The sequence below is a fragment of the Melopsittacus undulatus genome, chromosome 9 (assembly GCF_012275295.1).
Source record: "Melopsittacus undulatus isolate bMelUnd1 chromosome 9, bMelUnd1.mat.Z, whole genome shotgun sequence".
In the NCBI taxonomy this organism is placed as follows: Eukaryota; Metazoa; Chordata; class Aves; order Psittaciformes; family Psittaculidae; genus Melopsittacus; species Melopsittacus undulatus.
Genome location: NC_047535.1, coordinates 2086733 through 2106368, shown reverse-complemented (window position 1 = coordinate 2106368; position 19636 = coordinate 2086733). Strand labels below are relative to the sequence as shown.

General features: G+C 37.9%; 2 protein-coding genes and 1 non-coding gene across 4 annotated transcripts; 2 read left to right on the top strand and 1 right to left on the bottom strand.

The window, feature by feature from the left end:
• Nucleotides 1-26: 26 nt before the first annotated feature.
• ZWILCH (zwilch kinetochore protein) lies at nt 27-9602 on the top strand. Of its 2 annotated transcripts, none has more exons than XM_031048695.2 (18): nt 27-114; nt 346-397; nt 1573-1668; nt 1770-1876; nt 2279-2475; nt 2687-2766; nt 3056-3211; nt 3445-3516; nt 3837-3930; nt 4605-4660; nt 5511-5613; nt 6362-6441; nt 6684-6840; nt 7608-7636; nt 8016-8152; nt 8431-8526; nt 8615-8733; nt 9212-9602. In XM_031048695.2, exons 1-18 carry the CDS (start codon nt 56-58, stop codon nt 9301-9303), a joined length of 1782 nt encoding a protein of 593 aa, XP_030904555.2. In that variant the 5' UTR covers nt 27-55; the 3' UTR covers nt 9304-9602. The 2 variants fall into 2 exon arrangements, with proteins under 2 accessions (XP_030904555.2, XP_030904554.2); XM_031048694.2 differs by having other exon boundaries at nt 1573-1674.
• Nucleotides 9603-10280: 678 nt separating this feature from the next.
• Nucleotides 10281-19188, bottom strand: LCTL (lactase like). Its single transcript, XM_005148851.2, has 13 exons — nt 19065-19188; nt 17860-18020; nt 17255-17342; nt 16905-17014; nt 16525-16653; nt 16037-16132; nt 15076-15130; nt 14821-14982; nt 13861-14135; nt 13406-13532; nt 12778-12977; nt 12095-12158; nt 10281-10396 (listed from the first exon to the last, which is right to left on the bottom strand). The coding sequence occupies exons 1-13, from the start codon at nt 19186-19188 to the stop codon at nt 10281-10283; spliced, it is 1707 nt and encodes a 568-aa protein (XP_005148908.2).
• Nucleotides 11079-11151, top strand: TRNAV-CAC (transfer RNA valine (anticodon CAC)). Its single transcript has one exon. It is a non-coding gene; the product is annotated as a tRNA-Val (tRNA).
• Nucleotides 19189-19636: the final 448 nt, after the last annotated feature.

Here is a 19636-nt window from a genome sequence, read left to right as displayed (position 1 = left end):
ACATGTAGTGCCGGGGGCGGCTGAGGCGCGCAGTTCGGTTGTGGCGGCGGCGGCCATGGTAGCGGAGCAGCGGCGGCGGAGGGATGCGGTCGCGTTCTACCACAGCCTTCTCCGGTGAGGCTATATTAAAAGTCAGCAGTCGCTGCCTGTAGGGCCCTCTGCTTAGGGGAGGAGGAGGTTGCTGAGGTGAAGGTATCGAGTGGGTCTTGTGTGGGAGGCTGCAGGGCTTCTGTGTGTAGGACCGTGTTGTTTTTATGCAGTTAAGTTTATTGTTTAATGAGGAATGCTGAGGAAAAAAGTTGTATGTACGTTAAGTGTTAACGTAGTTTTAACGTTTTCTTTCAGAATATATGAAGAAGGAAGGGAAAGTATCCCTGAATATCCGTATCTCTTTGAGGTAAACATATATATGAAAATAAAGTCGCGTAACCTGAGTGTGTCTCTTTAAAATGCGCAGCCATTGATCAGTGGCTGAGGTATGTGTGAGAATATCGCGTAAAAACGAAAATTTACCTCAGCAATACTTCTTGAATCCATCTCTGTCTTAGGGCTAAATCCGCCTGTCTCAGGGCGGAGAGACTCCGGCCTCGGTGCCGCCCTCCCGGGTCACCGCCAGCCCTCTCTTGCCTTCTCATTCCTGTGTTCCACCTGCTGCTTGGTACTTGATAGGAGTTAAGTTGTTAAAAGTGGCTGTATGGGTCAAGGGAGAGAGTTACTGAGTGGGGGCCCAGCAGAGTGCAGGAGGTGCACAGTGGAACTGTGTGGGGAGGAAACAGCTGCTGCAGCAGTGGCTGCCCTCAGGTAGCGTTTTCATGCCTTAAACTTGCAGTTTCTGATGGCATGCTTTTTATTTAAGTCCTTTTAGGGGAAATGGACTATCTGTATGAAAATGATAATTGCTTCTAAAAGCTTTTGGAATGGCTGGAGAGCATTAGTGCTATTTAGTTTTATTCATCTTGGCATTTATATGAGTTTGGTAAGAGTGTGAAAATAAAATCAGGTGCTGTTGAAGTATACAGTAATATGAAACCCAAATTAGTTCTGAAGAATCAAACATTACTTCTCTGGGCATAGAAAAGCCCAAAGACAGATTGGTATTCTTTCATTCTTGAGTACAGGCTTGAGTTATTTAATGTCTCCAGACATTGTTTAGAGTTCTCACAAGATGTTAAGAGAAGTGATTGTTATTTAATGTTACTTTAAATGAGTGTTCTCTATCTCAAGATATCTGGTGACTGCAGTTGTGACAAGGATTCCTCATACCTCAAGGTGTCTGAAGTTTTGTTAATCAAATCAAACTTCAGCTTCTCATAGAATCAACCTGTTAGAGATTAAATTTTCTACATTGGTGAGCAAAAAGTTGTTGCATCTCCACAGCTGATTTGATTCCACCTACAGCACATAGTAACTGTGTTTTCCTGAAGTCAGACAGCCTTAGATAAGTGAATTGTTGTAATAGGTTTGGGAAACAGTTCATCAAATTAGTTAACTTTGCCATTTCTGGTATAAAAAATGTGCTGGAATGCAGCATTTATATGTAGTGCAGTAAAAAGTTTAACTGTTCTTTTTCAGAGCGATGTAGAGATCTGTTTGATTGGTGATAGCTGCAAAAATCCTATTGAAAGATTTTGGAATGGAAACACCATGGTTTATATTCTGCAGAAAGCAGTGAGTGTATGTGCTAGTTGTTGATTAATCTACACTTTTGAATTCCCATCAAGTATTTTCACACACTTATGTTTTGACCTAACTATGTCTTTCTCGTAAAGAGACCCAATGAAGACAGTGACTCCATGGAAGAATCAAAAGCAGATGCCTCTGAGCTTTTACCAAAGGAGAATTCTGGACCAGTGCCTCTTTCTGTCAGAAGAGCAAAGTAAGTGTCATCTGATGTGATATTTTTTTTGTGTCTCTTCCCAATATTCAGAACCTGGACATTTTGAATCCCCCCAAGTTAAATTATGCATTAGTTGAGTGAGGAGATATGACAGTTTTTCATCTTGTAAAATGGCCTCTCCTAGCTAATAGTATTTCTGCAAAGTAGCTAAAGTCCAGGTATTGGGAAAGCACTTGCAAGCTGTCCTGTGAGGTTAGTTGGGACTGGCTGGGGATAGGAGAGCAAAGAAAGCTGTAACAAGAGGATTATGAGACTACATTCTTTTTGCAGAATGATTTAATGTCTGCTAACGAAGCATGATAGACATGGATTTGGTTTTACGTAGGGTTGGATTTAGCTGTTTTTGCTGGCATCTTATTTTTTTCCCTATTTCATTTCCAGGCAGTTGATTTCCTTGTTTACCATGGTTCAAAATCCAAACATGACCCACTTGAAACTAAGTGAAGTGGTTGTGCTTCCTCCCCTCTGGATAAGGTGTGATGGTTCTGATCCTGAACATACCTGTTGGCTTGGAGCTGAGCCTCTCAAAGCTGGAAACAAAATCACTGGGATCAATTTGTATATGGTTACATGTGATGGTAAGGTTATAATGACACATAGTAACATATGGAAGGCTTAAAAATGTCAAAATATCAATGTAGCAATGCCAAAGTTGTCTATTGTGGGGTGTTGGCTTGGTACTGCCTTGCTTTAAAAAAAAGGGAGGGTGGGTGGGGGAAGGAAAAAGAAGTTCCATATTTGAATTGTGCCAAATGTTTGGGGGTTTTTATTCTTTTTTTCCTTTCCTAGGTCCTACAGCTGATAAAACCTGTTTTGCAAACCTGGAAGAGCTCAAAATGCAACATAAAATAATGCATCATTCATCTGTTGTAAGTTTGTATGGTCTGTCAAGTTTTTGGTCTATGTTTTAAAACTCTTGTTTTGGATTTATGATGCTGGTTTCAGGAAGCTTTATAGATTCTATTTAGAAACACACCTTAGTATGAGTCCATAATATAAGTCTCTCCTGAAGTAACATTTGAGCTCCCTGTGTTGTAATGAATTTTTCTGATATTAGCCCATTCTGTGTGTGTGAAATGCTTTTTAAGTGATTTTTGCATGTATACAAACCAACCAATGTTGTGGGGTTTTTTTGATTTTTAAACCTGTTCATTCTAGGTGACAACAAAAGGATTTGCTCAGTATGAACTTATCAGAGCTGCTGCACTAGAGGACACAATTGTAGAATCTGAAAGCAATATCTGTGTTGATATTACATGGAATACTGTTGATAAGATTCTGGAGACACCCCCACTAATTTCAGCTGCCACACTGGTAAGTCACGAAGGAAGAAGCAAACAAACCCAAGCTCTTTACACCATTTGTGACATAAGCTATGTAAAGGATAGAAAATAAGCTTAACTCTTGACATTTGTGTGACTATCTAAGCAACACAGGTATTTAAAGTAAAAAAAAAGTCAGTTATGCTGAAATGCATTTCACTAATGACAGTTTTAGGACAGTTGATTTCTAAAGCTTGACACTAACAAACTTCTTGGAACTTTCAGAATATTGCCCTGGAGCCCGGGGACCCCAGAAGTCCTGTGTATCAGCTATACAGAGAACTGCAGTTTCTCCTTGTAAGTGTAAGCAAGAAGTTCGAGTTTTAGATTTACATGGAATGGTGATTTTATGCATTAATAATTTATTTAAAACTTCACCAGATGTTTCAAGTTAACTTTTATTTTGGAATAAAGTTGGAGTTCAGTTTTGGGAACCTTGAATACAAAATACTCAAGAACACCCAAGCCAGGAAATCCAAGAAGTTTCTAAGTTCATGGTTGGCTGTACAGAGTGATGTGTGATTCTTGGGGACGTTAACTACTTTTTGAAGTATGACATGTGAAGAACCTCACACAAGAACTGATTTGTGTTGTTTCAATGTTCACGCTGCCTTTAGGCTTTGGCTGAATGTTTGAAGACAGAGGTGACCAAGTGGCCTGAGCCATTAGAGCCTGAATCTGCTGTTGAACTAGTCCAGGAATTTCTGGCTGGTAATTGCTGCTTGTTACATGGGGAGATGGGGAAGGAGGGATGGCACATTTCACAGAAATAAAATGAAATTCCACATGAGCTTCTAAATGTGCCAAATGTCCCTTTGGTGGTGGAAAACTATTTTGATGATGTCTTAAAGCATCCAAAATGACTGATTCCTTCTGAAAACTGTGGTGAACACTGTGTGTCTTGTTAGAAGTTTAAGATACTAGAAACTAAATCTGACAAGGGAATCAGATGTAGGGATGCAGGAGCTTTTCAAATGCGACTGTAAAATTTTAGGTATGTAGATTAAGCTTGCACAAAACATAAACCAGACAAAAAATAAACCAGATGAAAACTCTGAGAAATCATGTAGAAGAAAGCCAGACACTTAACAGACCACCTGCTACTCCTTACTGCTTCCACACTGGCACTTCACAAGGTAATACTCAGATAACCGTATGTAGTAAAGGTATATGGGGAAAATGCATAGCTTATAATAAACACTAAGAAATTCTGTCTTCAGGCTATGTCCTTGCCCAGTAAAACCAGTTTCTAAATGGATAAATTTGGTCTGTTAGCCATCTGGTCAGGGTATTTGTTTGTGGTGATGTCTCTGGGGATTTAGATGATTGGTTTGATGATACTTTTTTATTCCATAGTGGTAAAATTTATTTTTCTCCTCTACTAGATTTAAAGAGGAAGCTGGATGGATATTGTGTGTCTGGAAACAGAGATGGAAAGGAGGTATATCTGACTTCCTACTGATTACCTTGTCAGTTTGTTACCCTTATAACAACTGTAGTTATTGCAAATTTTGACTTGCATAATATCTTCTAGAACATATAGTATTTATGTTCTATCATTAATTTGTTTTTCTTGACTAATGTAATGCTTTAGGGCCAATTTAATGGTATCAGTCTTATTTATGGCTATCTGTCCTATTTAGGTAGAGGTTTATGATTTTCTCAAGCAATGGAGAAATTCAATTTCAGCTTTCTTTTCCTTTTGAGTCTACAAGAAAAGATTTGGATCTTTTCCCTATTGAGAGGGAACTTACGTTTCACTAATAAGCTAAAAATGGAATGTGTTTCGTATCAGCTAAAACAGAAATAATCAAGATGGGGATGACAGGAAGAGTTTTTTGTTCTGAGAACCTATTTATGTATTCATTTTGGTCTCCAAGGGCACTAAGTTCAGTGTAGCATAGGTTGTTCTGAGCTAGTGCTTGCTAGGCTCTATTCTTGCTGTTTACTGATGCTCTAAGGAGAAAAGGATCATCTTGAGAAGTTTTTATTAGACAGTTTGATTGAGCTTTACTTGTCTGTAATCAAAAGCCTTTCTGATGGTAGGCTTCACTTCCTGGTCCAAAGGTAGCAATTATCTAATGTGATAATTCTGAATGGAATTAGTCTCAGTTTTAAAGAAATATGTGCTTCCAAACTACTATGCAGAGTAGCTTCTAGGTGGTAGTTTCCCAGGAAAAGGAGAAAAATTAGTGATGCATCTAATTTTGATCTCTGGAGAAAAGTTAAATTCCGAAGGCCTTTGAACCTTTAGGCATCCTGTCTCACTTAAGACAAAATAACTCTTTCAGAAAATCAAATGTGACACAGAGGCAGTGGACAGTTCAATAAAATCAATCTTCAATGAGCGAGGAGACCTGGATTTTGCTGAACAATTATGGTGCAAAATGAAATGTAAGTGTATTTGGGGTTTTGACTCATCTGATTTCCATTAGTTCTTCTGTTCTCTATACTATTTTGTTGCTTTCTCAATGAAACGAATGTGAATTTCTCTCAGTTTTAAGGACTAAACTTTCCCGAAAATTATCAACAGTTTTGTTTTTTCCTCAAAGAGCCAATTTTAGATATGTGAGTTGATTTACTTTCTTGCAACATAAAAAGGTAGTGCAACATCTAGCAGCAGATATTTTATTTATTTGTAAAAGGTACAAAGCTATTACTAATACTCATGGGCTCTAAAGCAGAAAGCTTTAGAAATTGTCTTTCTAGATCTGAAGGACATCTTTTAAGTTGATAAAGCTGCTTATAAACATCATTCTTGTAATACCACTCACGGTCTTTCAGTAAAATATATTTTTATTATTACTATTTTTTCAGATCAGTTAACGGAAATAATTTTTAAGCTCTTCCAGAGATTATAATAACTCCTTTCTGTTTGAGGGATTGACTTATGCATCTTTTAAATTGCATTCATTCCTACTGAGTGCAGCAACTGTTAAGTTTATGAAAGTGTGTTGATCTTCAATGTCTATAGAGAGAATGTAGGTAAAATGTGTTCTATGACAATCTGCTTCTGTTGTGTGCTGTTTCAGCAGTCATATGCACTCCAGTGGTCTCTTTTCATCATTGTTTCTTTAGAGTAACCCTTTTTAAAGTCATGATATGGATTGATAAAATATTGCACCTTTTTTTTTTCTTTAAGGTGTCAGTTCCTATCAGGAGTTAATAGCGTGTTTCACACTGATCCTGAAATCCCTGGAACGTGGTGAGATACAGCCCTGGGTATGTATCTGTATTTCACAGTAAGCTTGTACTTGTACTTTACAAATAAATGTTAACATTTTGAGTTGTTTGAAGTACAATATAGTTCCTGTCCCTTAACTGCCCCTCATTTGTACTGTATTGTTTTCAAATGACTTTGAGGTGTCACAGGTTGCTTCTGTGTCCGTGGTGGTGTACTTCTGACTGATGATTATGTTGTTTTGTACACAGTTACGTCATAGGAAAACCTTTCTAATTTTCAGATTCATCATGGGAGTAGCAGTTTGCTGAGCAAATTGATTCAACAGTCTTACCATGGAAAGATGGAGGCTGTTTCTCTCACTGGCATCACTCCAATTCAAATGCTCTTGGAGATTGGTTTGGATAAGATGAAGAAGGATTATGTCAATTTTTTTATAGGTAAGCCTGTTAGCTGTTAACATGGTTAGAAATCCAAGAGGAGAGGTATTCCATACAGGAAATAATGATGGTTTGGGTAACCTTGATCTCGCTTTTGCTCCCACTTGCTGAAGAGCTGTTTCCAGCCTCCTTTAGTCATTGTACTTCTCAGTTGTATATGGCCGCAAAACTACATTGATTTGTTTTAAAATAACTATAACTTGTGTAATTGTGTGCTGCTTTCCCAAACTGAAATTTGAGTATTTAGGTGTTACAGTTTGGTTTGGGGTTTTCCTGGATTCAGCTGTAACAGTTACATTTCTTCTTCCTAGCAGCTGGTGCAGTTGCTGAACCCAGGACAGGGGTGTTTTTTTGAATCTGTGGGATGGGTTTGTGTTTTAACATTGTTACTTTCCTTTGTCACTTCGCTTCTTCACTTCTTTTTTTGTTTTGCCATCCTGTTTTATTCATTGTTTCACTTGCTTTTGTATTTTCCTATTTGTAAAACCTGTATGTCCCAAGAAGAGGTGTTGTCTTGAAATACGTACTTTCTTCACTGTGCAGGATTGGTTTTAAGTAAAAGAAAACTACTACAGTGCTGCTTTACAGGTTTTTTCCTTGTCTTTAATGAGTAATCATGTCAGTAAGTAATGTTGTAGTCATAGTGACTCTTCCTTGGTAAATTCCCTGTTTGGTTACCTGAATGATATTTCTATTTCATCTGACACTATGTAGTAATTTTTAATTCTGGTGTGTTTTTTTTTTCCTTTCCCCTGCTCATTTCACAGGCCAGGAACTTGCAACATTGACCTATTTGGTAAGATGCTTTATTTTTTAAGCTCTGAAAGCAGTGTAAAGTAGAGTACAGGTAGCTGATGGGAGAATGCAATCATTTCTGTAAGCTGAGAAAGTGAATTGCAAATCATGAGGATAGAACAGTATACTGCAGAAATGTCAGTGTTGTTTCGTTGTTCATATATGATTTCCTAGGTGTCTGATATGGGTTGCTGTCAGGCAGGACAGAGAACTGCTCATACTTGGATAACATGGAACATAGTTCTGAGTCTGCTGGGCTGGTCTTAAAATTTTGCTTTCTCAAAAGAAACAGGAAAATGATTTTAGTATCCTGAGGCTGTGTTGTGTGATTGTAGACATTGAGTGTCCAGTTAAAAGCAGAAGCTTTTTTGCTGTTCCAGGATTACTTCATTTCCACATCAGTGGATTTACAAGAGCAAGTTCATCGTGTTCAAAAGCTTCACCATATGCTGGAAATAATGGTCAGCTGTACAGTCCTACTTCTGTTCAAACATGAGAACCTCTTCCCTTTGACACAGTAATTTCATTTTACTTCTTGCTCTTGAAATGACAGTAAGAAATAGATTCTTTTCAGCAGTTGTAAAGACACTCTCTTTAAAAAGCAGCCCTCCTTAATGTTGATGATAATGAGATTGCAGAAGGAGCAGCTGGATCTTCCTGCTAAATTTTGCTTTGTGACTAAAATTGAAAATGAAAGGAAATAATAAAATCTGAGAGTTATAGTTCATGTTACACAAGGTTTATGCAGTGTTGCACAAGTATTTCTCCAAAGTAACTGGTTGTTGTCTATTGCAGAATCTGCATGAAATATTATAGAGAGAACCCTCTAGATGAGAGGCATGTGTTTCAACTGCCCATCAGCTCAGCTCTTGTCAAGAAGTTCTATCAAGAGTAAGAGAACCTTCAGTGTTTGCAGCATTAAAAGTGAGATGTGACTGAATACCTGACTGAATTTGCACTGGTTTTGGTATTTTCTCAGCAGTCACCCAGAAGTATGGAAGGTAGATATAAGCAGTGGGCATGGACCGAAGGAGGTTAAAACAACGTGGCAAGTTAGTACCAATTCTCCAGTTAAACATATGACATCAAACAATACAGGTAAGGAGTGTTTGTGACAAAATGAAATAATTAAAGTAGACACTTGAATCAAATTTGGGTTTTTATACTGGGGTCAGTGGGTCTGAGATTTTTCTTACTTAAGCTTTTCAGCAAAAACAAAGTGATGTTTTTTCTTTTATTGAAAGGGTGGAATGGTATTTATGGAATGTAAGAATTCCAGAGAGTGATGACTTTTCTGCCTCTCACCTTTGCTGCTATGTTTTTAGAATTAACATGACAGAAGCATGAGAATGGGGAAGAATTAAGCATGTAAACTGGTACAGAAATAATTTGTCTGGGGGTGAGGTTTGCTACAGGGTAATGGTTTGCTAAAGCTTTCCTGTTGGTTTTTGTCAGGAAGTGCTTCTTTCAGTAAAAGCTTTGAAACCAGTATCTTGAAGCTGCTACATGACCCTATCTACAATTCCTCTTTCCAAGGACAGTGGCTAATCACATTTTTATTCTTTCATTTATGCAGGTCTCTTATCTGACTCCACAGTTAATGCAATCCCCGAAGACAGAATGTATTTTATTACGTTGGTCAAGTGCAGTCAGGTGCATTTCAGATAAATGCATGTTTCTCTGCAGGCAGGCTCTTGAAAGGTACAGTAAAGAGGAAAGCTCAGTATTATCTGTGTCCCAACAGTATATTTAGAAACACTCTGTGATTTGAAGAGCAATACATCCTCCTGAGTTACTTGCTTTAGTGTGCTTCAAGTGTGACTGACATACATGGCCATAATTCCTCTGTCTGCATCCAGTTTGTTATAAATGTTGTGCGATAATGACTGTACAGTATAATTATTTTGAAAATACAGTAGATATCTTTGTTCATATATTTACAAATATTCAATAAAGTGTTGCACTTTGGGGTTTTAAATCTTATTTTTATTTAAGAATGCAGTCAGATACTGTTCAAAGGGTGAATTAAGCCAACAGAACAAGCAATACTGTCACGTTTTCCTGGTGTCAAGTGACATTTCATCCTCCAGATATATCTGGAAAGCTGTTCATCCAGGGCAGTGTTGACTTCTGACAGTTAGGTTTTCTTTGTCCCTGTATTTATACATTGGAGTATTCTTGGATTTACTTCTCTCTCCAGGTTATTTTTTCTCCTCACTACAAACTGAATTATTTTTACTGTTTTCTTACGTACTTTTGCATATTTTCTTCAGTATAATTGGCTGGGCATAAGCATTGAAATACGTTGGAATCACAGTTGTGTGTGTTGACAGTTTGATGTTTTGGTAGTGTAACTTTAAACAATTACATAGTGTAGCATATGCTGATTAAATAATAAAAGACAAATGTTTTGCATAGGAGAAAATTAGTGATAAGAGTAAGAACCCCCAATATTCATGATTCTTAAAATCTATAAATTTCTATAAATTTCTGGTTTCTCCTCAGTAAATTTTATTTCTTATCCCTTTCCTAATATTCCATTCTTCAGCAGTAGAAAAGAGGCATCTGTGGTAAACTTTAACCAATATAATAGCCCAGTTGCACTTTATTTGTTAGGCAAAATGAATGTGTGTAAGCACCCAACTTTAACTGTGATTTCGAAGGTAGAATATTAGTAGCACAATACTGATGAGTATGCAGAGTGTGAAAACTGTAGGAAGAACAATCTCCGTCACAATTTCCATGTGAGCAATCAGGGAATCTAAAATTTGAGTTAATAATATATAAGACATTTCATCTAACAGAGTCTGTGCTTACCATGAGTTAGTTTCAGTGCATTAGCAGTATTCTACTGTTACTTTGATTTTTGTTCTCCCCACCCCAAGGGAAAGGTAGAAAAAAAGTTGTCAAAGAGAAAGCCTCAGGAAGTACTTCAGCCTTTTCATGATTTTTCTTTGAAAAAATAAATGGGCTGTATTTTGTAGTATTTTACTCCACAAATAAGCCTCGAGGAGTTCAGTAAGCAGTTAATTCACACAGAATGTTTAACTCAGCAGCTGAGCCTAAGTAGGATACATTCAGGATGAATGCTCTGACCTTTTCTAGCATGTGGAATTAATCTCATCCTCCTTCTGAGACTTCATAATACTTATTTTATCTTTCCTAAAAGTTTCAGCAACCCTCTGTGTTAGACTAATTCTAATTCAGGAGTTGTGAAAGGTGCTGAATTACACTGGGAAGGTCTTGAGTGAGGTGCATTAGCACTGTAGGAACTGCAGGTAAAGTCTGCTGCATTAGGTATTCTTAAGCAGCTGCTCAAAGTTGTGGCATTGTCAGCTTTGTTCAGGAGGATGAAGGAGCAGAAATGTGGCTTGACACTGCTTTAGGCAAGTCCTAAGTCCATATTTTATAGTCCCATTTTATGTAGTAATCAAATGTGATGGGTTTCTGTAGTGTAGTGGTTATCACGTTCGCCTCACACGCGAAAGGTCCCCGGTTCGAAACCGGGCAGAAACAGCCCTCCCATACTCTTATTTTGCCCATGGAATGCTTCAGGCTTGGTGAAGAGTGGCTGGAGAAGCTGCTCAGTGGAAAGAGACCTGGGGGTGCTGACTAATGGAGTTGAACATAAGCCACCATGTGAACATGCAGCCAAGAAGGCAAACAGCACCCGGGCTTGTATTGGAAATAGTGTGGCTGCAGGAGTAGGGAAGTGAGGGCAACAGAGCTGGTGAAAGGTCTGGAGCACAAATCTGATGAAGAACAGCTGAATGGGGGGGATTAGTCTGGAGAAGACTTGTTGTGGACCTTGTCACTCTCTACAACTACCTGAAAGGAGGATGTAGTGGAGTCAGTCTGTTCTCCTAAGTAACAAGCGATAGGACTAGAAGAAATAGCCTCAAGCTGCTCCCGGGGAGGTTTAGACTGGACATTAGGAAGAATTTCTTTGTCCAGGAGGGGGATTGGGTATTAGAACAGCCTGCCCAATCACCATACCTGGAAGTGTTCAGAAAACATGTAAATGAGGCCCTTAGGGACATGGTTTAGTGGTGATCTTGGCAGTCCTGGGGTAATGGTTGGATCCAAACTGGTTGATTTTATGATATAGAGACTTTTCTGTCTGCAAGGTTGTCTTAATTTGGGTTTGATTTGTTTGAAAGAGCATTTAGCACTTTTAGTATGTTAAGGAGAATACTGTCATCCCCAGCCTTAATTTTAAATAGTAATTCTTTTATTTGTGTATTCCATTAACATCCAAAGTTGATCCACTTAGCTATGGTGATTTTAGTGGGAGAGAGTAAAGAGACATTTTCTGAGAGGCTTATTGTATTTGAAAGCTGTTGTGAGAAAGTATCTTTTAGGGTTTGATAATAGAAGCATTCTATTATTCTACTGAGAAACCTAAAATTAGAAAATAATATGATATGCTTTTCTAAAACAGAACAGAAGGCACAATTACCTGTAGTGAGGCACTGGTGTGTGGTGGAGCAAGAGTCCATGGCTTCCCCATACCAGTTGTCCACCTGAGAAAGTTGACATGTAGCAGTTTGATTAGATTGTAAGACTGTCTCATTCTCAGCAGCTTCTTCTCTGTTCATGAGCATTTGCCCACTGCAACTGCCTTGAAACTATTTTATTCTGTCAACACATGATGATTTTCTGAAGCTTCATGTTTATCATTGTCATTTTTATTGCAATGTATTTTTATAGCTAATTGTTTAATAAAATTCTTAAAAGCACATGACATAGAATCATAGAACAGTTAGGGTTGGAAAGGACCTCAAGATCATCCAGTTCCAGCCCCCCTGCCGTGAGCAGGGACACCTCTCACTAAATATTCCATATTCTGATAAGGCAGCACATGTGTCATTTTCTGCCTAGAAATCCGATAGTAACATGATTCCAAATCTCAAAGCACATCAGTAAGTCCAATGAGAGTTTGTGAAATGCTTTAGAAACAGTATTTGAGGCTGTTTCCACTTTGTCTCTGGAGGTCTGAGTATTTAACACATCCCTAATTCACAGAACCTAAGTGTTGTTTCATGCACCGTATTCATGCAAGTTGTTTCCCAAAATTCAAGGTGATATTTGCCCATATATCAAAGAGAAAGAGAAAAGAATAAAACTAGGAATTGCCATCACCTCTCTTGGGTTTGGGAATCCGTTTGCACTGATCATCTTTTTATAATAGTCAGCAGATGCTTTTGGGTATCGTGGTTTGTTCTTGTTTTTGAAATCAATGTAATAAAATCCAAATCTTTCGGAGAAGCCTTTATTCCATTCAAACTTATCCAGCAGTGACCAGGCAGTGTAACCTTTGACGTTAACACCATCATTCACGGCTGTAAACAGAATAGAAATGCTTCTGTTAAACTTGTTGCCTATGTTTGTCATCCTTAAAATCTGGTTCTGTAGGTGCTTTGTTTTATACCAGAAGGAGATGGGGAGGAGGACAGGAAAATGGTTAATGTGATGTAGTTTAGATTGTTTGAAAATGTTTCCTTTAGCTTAGAGATACCAGAGCTCATAGATGCAATTTCTCCTTTCTATGAGTGGAAAGTGATGATCTATTACAGTATTAAATCTCATGTAGGTTATTATATTTATCAGCATCGCTACATTTGGCTGGGTTTTCATTTCTGTGGAAATTTATTAGTCTACTTTGTCCACTTAGATTTGTGAGTATTTATTTCTCTATGATGTAAAAAATAATCAGAAGGTGAAAACACTCAAAAAGCTCACACACTAAAAAGATGTTTTTTAAATTTACCTTTGAGTATTTCATTAATATATCCTTTCAGATACTCTATCCTCCATTCATCACACAGCTGAGTACACTGTATCTTTTCAGAAACTCCGTTCTCTGTCACATAAATTACAGGGTTCCTGTATTGTGTCTGCAAACAAAGATGGTTTTAGACTGGTTCATATAAACATAATCATTCTATACAGAACACAAGACTTAGAAAATGCTTTTTATGCATTTTACTAGATTCTTCATCCTAAAGGTAATAGTAAATGTGTAAGTAGGAATTTAAGCTAGCTGTGTTATTTTGAAGTTACTCAATTCTGTAGTTTTCTGAACTGAAATCAAGGTGGCAAAGAAACTTCCCAACTAGACACATGTAGATGAAAAAGTTGACAATCTAAAACAGTGTAAGTATAGTTCCTGCATGTAACCAGGCATTTTGCTCATCTCCTTTTAAAGATTCACTCTATAATCACCTTAATGAAGTTGAGTAATCTTCTGAATCCCCAGGGCACAAAATATAACCATTTAGGTCCTGGAGCTGGCCATTTTGGGTCCACCAGTTCAGCCAGATCATAGTCAGTGTGGTAACTGGGCACTTGTAGAGAAGGATAGTTCTTCTGTAGAACATAACAAGTAGTAAAATGGCCTATTCCCAGGAAATCTGATGTGCCTTTAATGTAGGTTTTCTCTTGTGCTGAGAAGGTTGGTAGTCTTGAGGTCCCCAGGCCCTGCTGGGCACTTTTCTTACCTATTAAAGTAATTATAGGAAACACCTGAGAATTTGGTTTCTTTACCTCACCAACAATAAATGCTGCTTTCCTGAACTTGGTATTAGTAGAGGGCAGTTTAGTTTGATTGCTTTTTGAAGATGAAATAATCTTTTATACTTTTGGTTTGGAGAAGTAAATTGGGTACCATACAGGAAGAAGAAAGTGAATTAAAGTGATTAGGTTTTTTTTCCAAAGAGCATTGATAAATGTCAACAGAATGCTTGGAAAGGAAACATGACAAGAAGTGCTTTGCTGCTGGGTATGCTGCCTGCTTTCTTCATCCTGCATAACAAAGGTAGTGGAACCCTATAGAAATGCAAGCTGTAGTGATGGAAAACTGCTGGTTCTTTGCTTTTAGGTTAAAGAAAGATATTTAACAACTCCTTATCTCAGTCAGGGCACTAAAATGGACTTCGACTTGAAAAGTGAGGTATTTGCTTCCTTTCCACATTGGAGCACTGAGATAAGCACTGAAGAGCAGCTCAACTTCTTAGTTCTAGTGTGTCCCCTAGACTGCTGAGGAGCTGTGTTTAGCCTGTGGGCTGGTTGTTGCTTAGCCTTGCTTCTCCTGTGTCCTCATACTGGACTAAACTACACGTTGGTCATTGTAATATGCTGTAAGTGTAGAATTTCTTCATGTTATCGTTGGTTACTGGGACTTACCTACATAAATCTTCATAACTTCTGGATAGTCTCCTTTGTAAATCGGATTTGCGAACCATCCCAAATGGAACTGTATGTATCTTTCAGCAGCAGCTTTGTCTGTTTCATTGTGTGGATCAATAGGCTCACCCCAGCCACTCGTTAGGGAAATTCCAACCATACCTTAAACCACAAAGCAACAATTCTGCAGTTTATGCATAATCTTTAATCCACTAAGATAAATAGAAGCATAATCACAGAATGAATCCTTATTACCTTGCTGCTCGCTACGCCATGTGTCATTGTAGGAGTGCCATACCTTTGCATGAGCCTGGAAGTTAAACAAATAGGTCATGTACACATTTTAATCTTATGCCATAGTCAGTAGTGAAAGAGCAAGAGCAGGTTTTGTGCTGTGTTTAAACTATCATGTAATTTTTTATGTATACAGTGGAAACTTTAATATAAAACGTCAAAAAAGCATTTGTGCATTTCTTCCCTAAATTCCATGAGGTCCCTATAAAAAAACCTTACTCAAGTTGTTTGCAAAAGTCAAGTTCATTTCAGAATTCAAGTTCAAAGCTGTTGGTCAGGATTTTTACTCCTTGGTTCTGGAGTAACCTGGGTCTTTTGTTACTCAACCAGTTTGAAACAAACTGTAAAAGAGATGCTTAAATTATAAAGAAAATGTAAGTTGTTAGCAAGCGTCACATCAAGCTCCTAGTACATCATGCTCCACCTCAGTGCTGGTGGTTTAAATCAGGTGGTAATTTCAATGGACTAGTTGGAAATTGTGATGTCTGTAAAGAAAGAGGCTAAACATGCACACACACAAACCACTTCCACAACTTGTTCCAGTCCAGTTCTTTATTCTCTATAGCGTACATATATGGGTCTGAGCTATGAAGCCAAACAAAACCACATCAATCACAGTAACTGTCTTCAGTCACTATAAATTCCATTCTCTAAACAATCACTCCCCAGGCTGTTTCCCAGCCTGACCTTGCACCCATGCACACAAACACTCCCTAGCTTGCTCAAGACTGAGGCGCACTATCAGCAATCCTTCTTTAATTATCCACATAGTGGGAACAAGATGGCTTAGAGTTCCCACAAATGTACTAGTTGGAAGTTACATCAGTGCAAAAGTGTATTTCCATTGAAAGAGCAAAATCAAAAACCATAATCTGCTAAAACCTCTTAATTCACACAATTTAAAGCATGATTTTAATTTTACTTTAATTAGGTGGTGTGCTGCTTTGTAGGCGCCGCATCCACCAAGCTTCAGTCCTGGTGCATGTTCTCCTGTGTCATAACCCTTTACAGCAACTGCCTGTAAATACACAGAGTATTTAGAATGAGTTAGTCTCTGAGCAGCAGAGCTAAAGATTTTGCTGCTGTGCTATGGACTCGGATCCTCTGCTGTCCTGTATGACCTGTTTCTCTGTCCTTTCCAGTCCCCTTTTTCTTTCACCTCCCCTCAACTTCAATGTACAGCCCCATTGCTTGGTTGATAATATACTGTGGCTTATTGGAAACGATGTTTTGGTGACTGTAATTTCCTATCTTAAAACTGTCCTTGTGCAGAATCTGGCTGCTGAGATTTTGGGTCAAAGTGGCTCCCTTTTCCCTTTCCTTCTCTCATTTTTAGCCTACTTTCCTGTAGTATTTTGGGAACAGGACTGTGTCATGGGAGTGATTGCACAGAAAGCATTGATAACTTACCCAGGGATCATTAAAAGTAATCCAGTGTTTCACACGATCACCAAACTTCTCAAAACACAGATTTGCATAATCATTGAAATAATTTATCATACTTCTATTTTGCCAGCCACCGTACTTTTCTTGGAGAACCTTTGTAAAGAAGAATGTCCAGAATCAATAATGCTATTGAGAGTTACACCTGCCTGTTAACAAAGACTTATGTATATTTCAGTAGCTCAGAAGATTTGTTGATCTTCAGTGTATATAAAATGCAGATTAGCAGAAGATAATTCTAAGCATACATAAGCATGCAGCCATCTTTAGTCATTTTTCTAACTACATATAAATATCCTATCAGAAGCATTTATATTAATATTTCACTTACTTAAACATTGTCTAACCTGTGGAAGATCCCAGTGGTAGAGGCTCACAATAGGGATAATGTTGTTTTCCAGAAGACTATTAATAGTATCATTGTAGAACTGTATTCCCTTCTCATTCACTTGCTCTGCTGATGAAACACACAAACAAGAAATTACCTGGATTAGTTTTCAAATAGCAGGAAGAATAGAAACCTGAACATTTTAACTGAGGCATTTTACATTACAGTGATGGGTGTACTTTAACAGATAGGTAACAGTTAAATTCTGTTCTGCAAACAAAGAAACAGAAATCTGCTTAAAGGCAATGTTAAACAACTGTGGAATGTCCACTAATGCTGGTAAGAATGTGGTGGAAATGTTTTGCTTACTTTTAATTCCAGTGGGCATAATCCGAGGCCATGAGATAGAGAAGAGATAGTGATTCACTTTCAGCTCCTTTAGTAGCTGAATGTCATCCTGTGAAAAGAAAACCCAATTAACATATCTCATGTCTAAGCAGAGTGACTCTACAGTTACTCATTTGTCGTAAATAGTACCAAATGCAGAAAATCTAGAGAAGAGTTGCCTGGAAAGGAGGATTCTATCAGTTATTTTCTGCATTTGCTCTGAGATGATGGCTCTTTCTACTTGTGTGCTTCCTTTTTAACTACTTTTTCCTTGACTCTAAAGAAGTCCTGTAATGTTTTGTGTTAACAGCTGTGGAAGCATGTTTCACCATCAAATAGGGGACAGAAAAATGAGTTGAGGTATTCTGCAACACAGTTATGTTTGTCAGAATTTGCAATGAGAGTGTTTTAACAAATATAAACCTGTGAATCTTGACTTCAGACATTTCAGCTTAGGCACACAACCACAAATCCAGGCTTTCATTTACTGTCTCATCCCGGAGTTAGCACAAAGAATACATTCAGTAATAAATATCATGACATGGCTCCAGAACGTTTCTAAAGGTGCAGTTCCTCTTTAACGATACCTTAACTTTGTAGTAGCCATCACATGCTGAATCTCCTGTTTCATTTCTGAACACTTTCCCTTTCTTGTGAGTAAAAGCATCCCAGATACTTGGTCCTTTCCCATCCTTGTCCCAGGCCCCTTCAGTCTGGTACGCAGAACTTCCAACACCCCATAAAAACCCTGAAGGTAAAAAGAAGTGAGTCAGGATCTCAACATTTCCCTGCAATGATCTTCATACTCAATTTTCATATGAGAAAGTAATTGATACACCTTCAGAGCTGTGTGTGAACTGAACATGACTCTGTGCCTAGTGAAGAGGCCAATGTTTTCTATGTGAAACTTTAACAGTGCATAAGAAATGATTGAAAATGTGGTATAGACCAAAGGGATCCTTTTCTCATGCACTGAAAAGGGAATCTAATTCTTCCACATATTTAAATCTTGTTTCTGTTATTTTGCAGTAGTGAGGAAGTGCATTGATAGTGTGGCAGAAGTGCCTTGCTGTCAGAAAAAATCAGTTTCCCACATTTCTGCTAGTTTTCATATGGTTTTATAGTGATTACAAGTGTAGATGTTATATAAAATACATACAAAGATTCTGGATTATTTTCATAGTATTATACAAAAGGACAAGATTAATCCATTTTATAAGTCACTTAAAAACATGAAAACAAATCAGTGCCTGTATCTTTTTAGTTTTGGTTTTGGTTGAATGAAACGTGTGGGTATAAATGCATGTTGAAGAAAGAACGAGGTTTCATAAAGTAGTATTCAAGAGTGGATTAGATAATATTAAACAGGTTGCAACAAACACAATACAACTAGTTCACTCATGTTAGTTTCCTAAGTTAGCTGTATAACAGAGGATATGTTTAGCTGATAGATCTTCATTGTAGATAATTAGTGAAATAAGAGTTCTCAGATGTGATTTGTCACTGCATCTTAATCACAGGAAAGGGAGATCGATATAAAATGTTAATCTATTAGCATTTACTCAGAGTTTACTGGTTTAAGTGACTATATGAAGAGCAGAGTTAGGTGAATCCCTGTATCCCCAGAGCTAGATGCTCATGATGTTAAGTATGCATTCTGCAAGAGCCTGAATGTTTGTTTCTGCCATTTCCCTGGAAGGAAAAGGAAACCCTTTTGGTAGTTTCCTTGTGCAAACACACAAGTAGATCCAGAGCATTATAAACCCCACAACCAACCATAGTTCTAAAGTACCATTTGGGAAAGTGCCATAATAGAAGGAGCCTGAGTTATTCTTTGTCCACTGGAGATTCTCAGCTGTATCCAGCCGTGTTATTGGCACAAGCATATACCATAGTCTCAGAATGTAAGTCTTCATCACTCTTAATTTCCTCACTGCCAATTGTCCTCTGCCAGCTCCCACCTGGTAAAATAGAAGAGCATTGTCAAGTGTTGCCACCCTACAAAGTAGGCTTAGAGTGATCTAAAGGGAAGAGCTTATTTTTTTCTGCTGCATAGGTACAAAAGCAGTGCTTGGGTGAGGTGGAAGATGCAGTTAAGCTTCTGGCAGGGTGATGAAATGAAGGAAGAATGAAGTGCAAAATTAGAACTATTAGAAGCATTCCCTGCATAACATTACTCATCTCTACTATATTCTAAAGTCTCCTTGTTGGAAGCTGTTTTGTTCTGAATGCCACTGTCCCACTAGTGTCAGTAAAACTGCAAACAATGATTGTGAGAAGCAAGAAATTAAAGTGATTGTGCCTCTAGCATCTTGACACCTACACATGTAATGGAAACAAACCTTGTGGAAGTTGAAAAGGAAA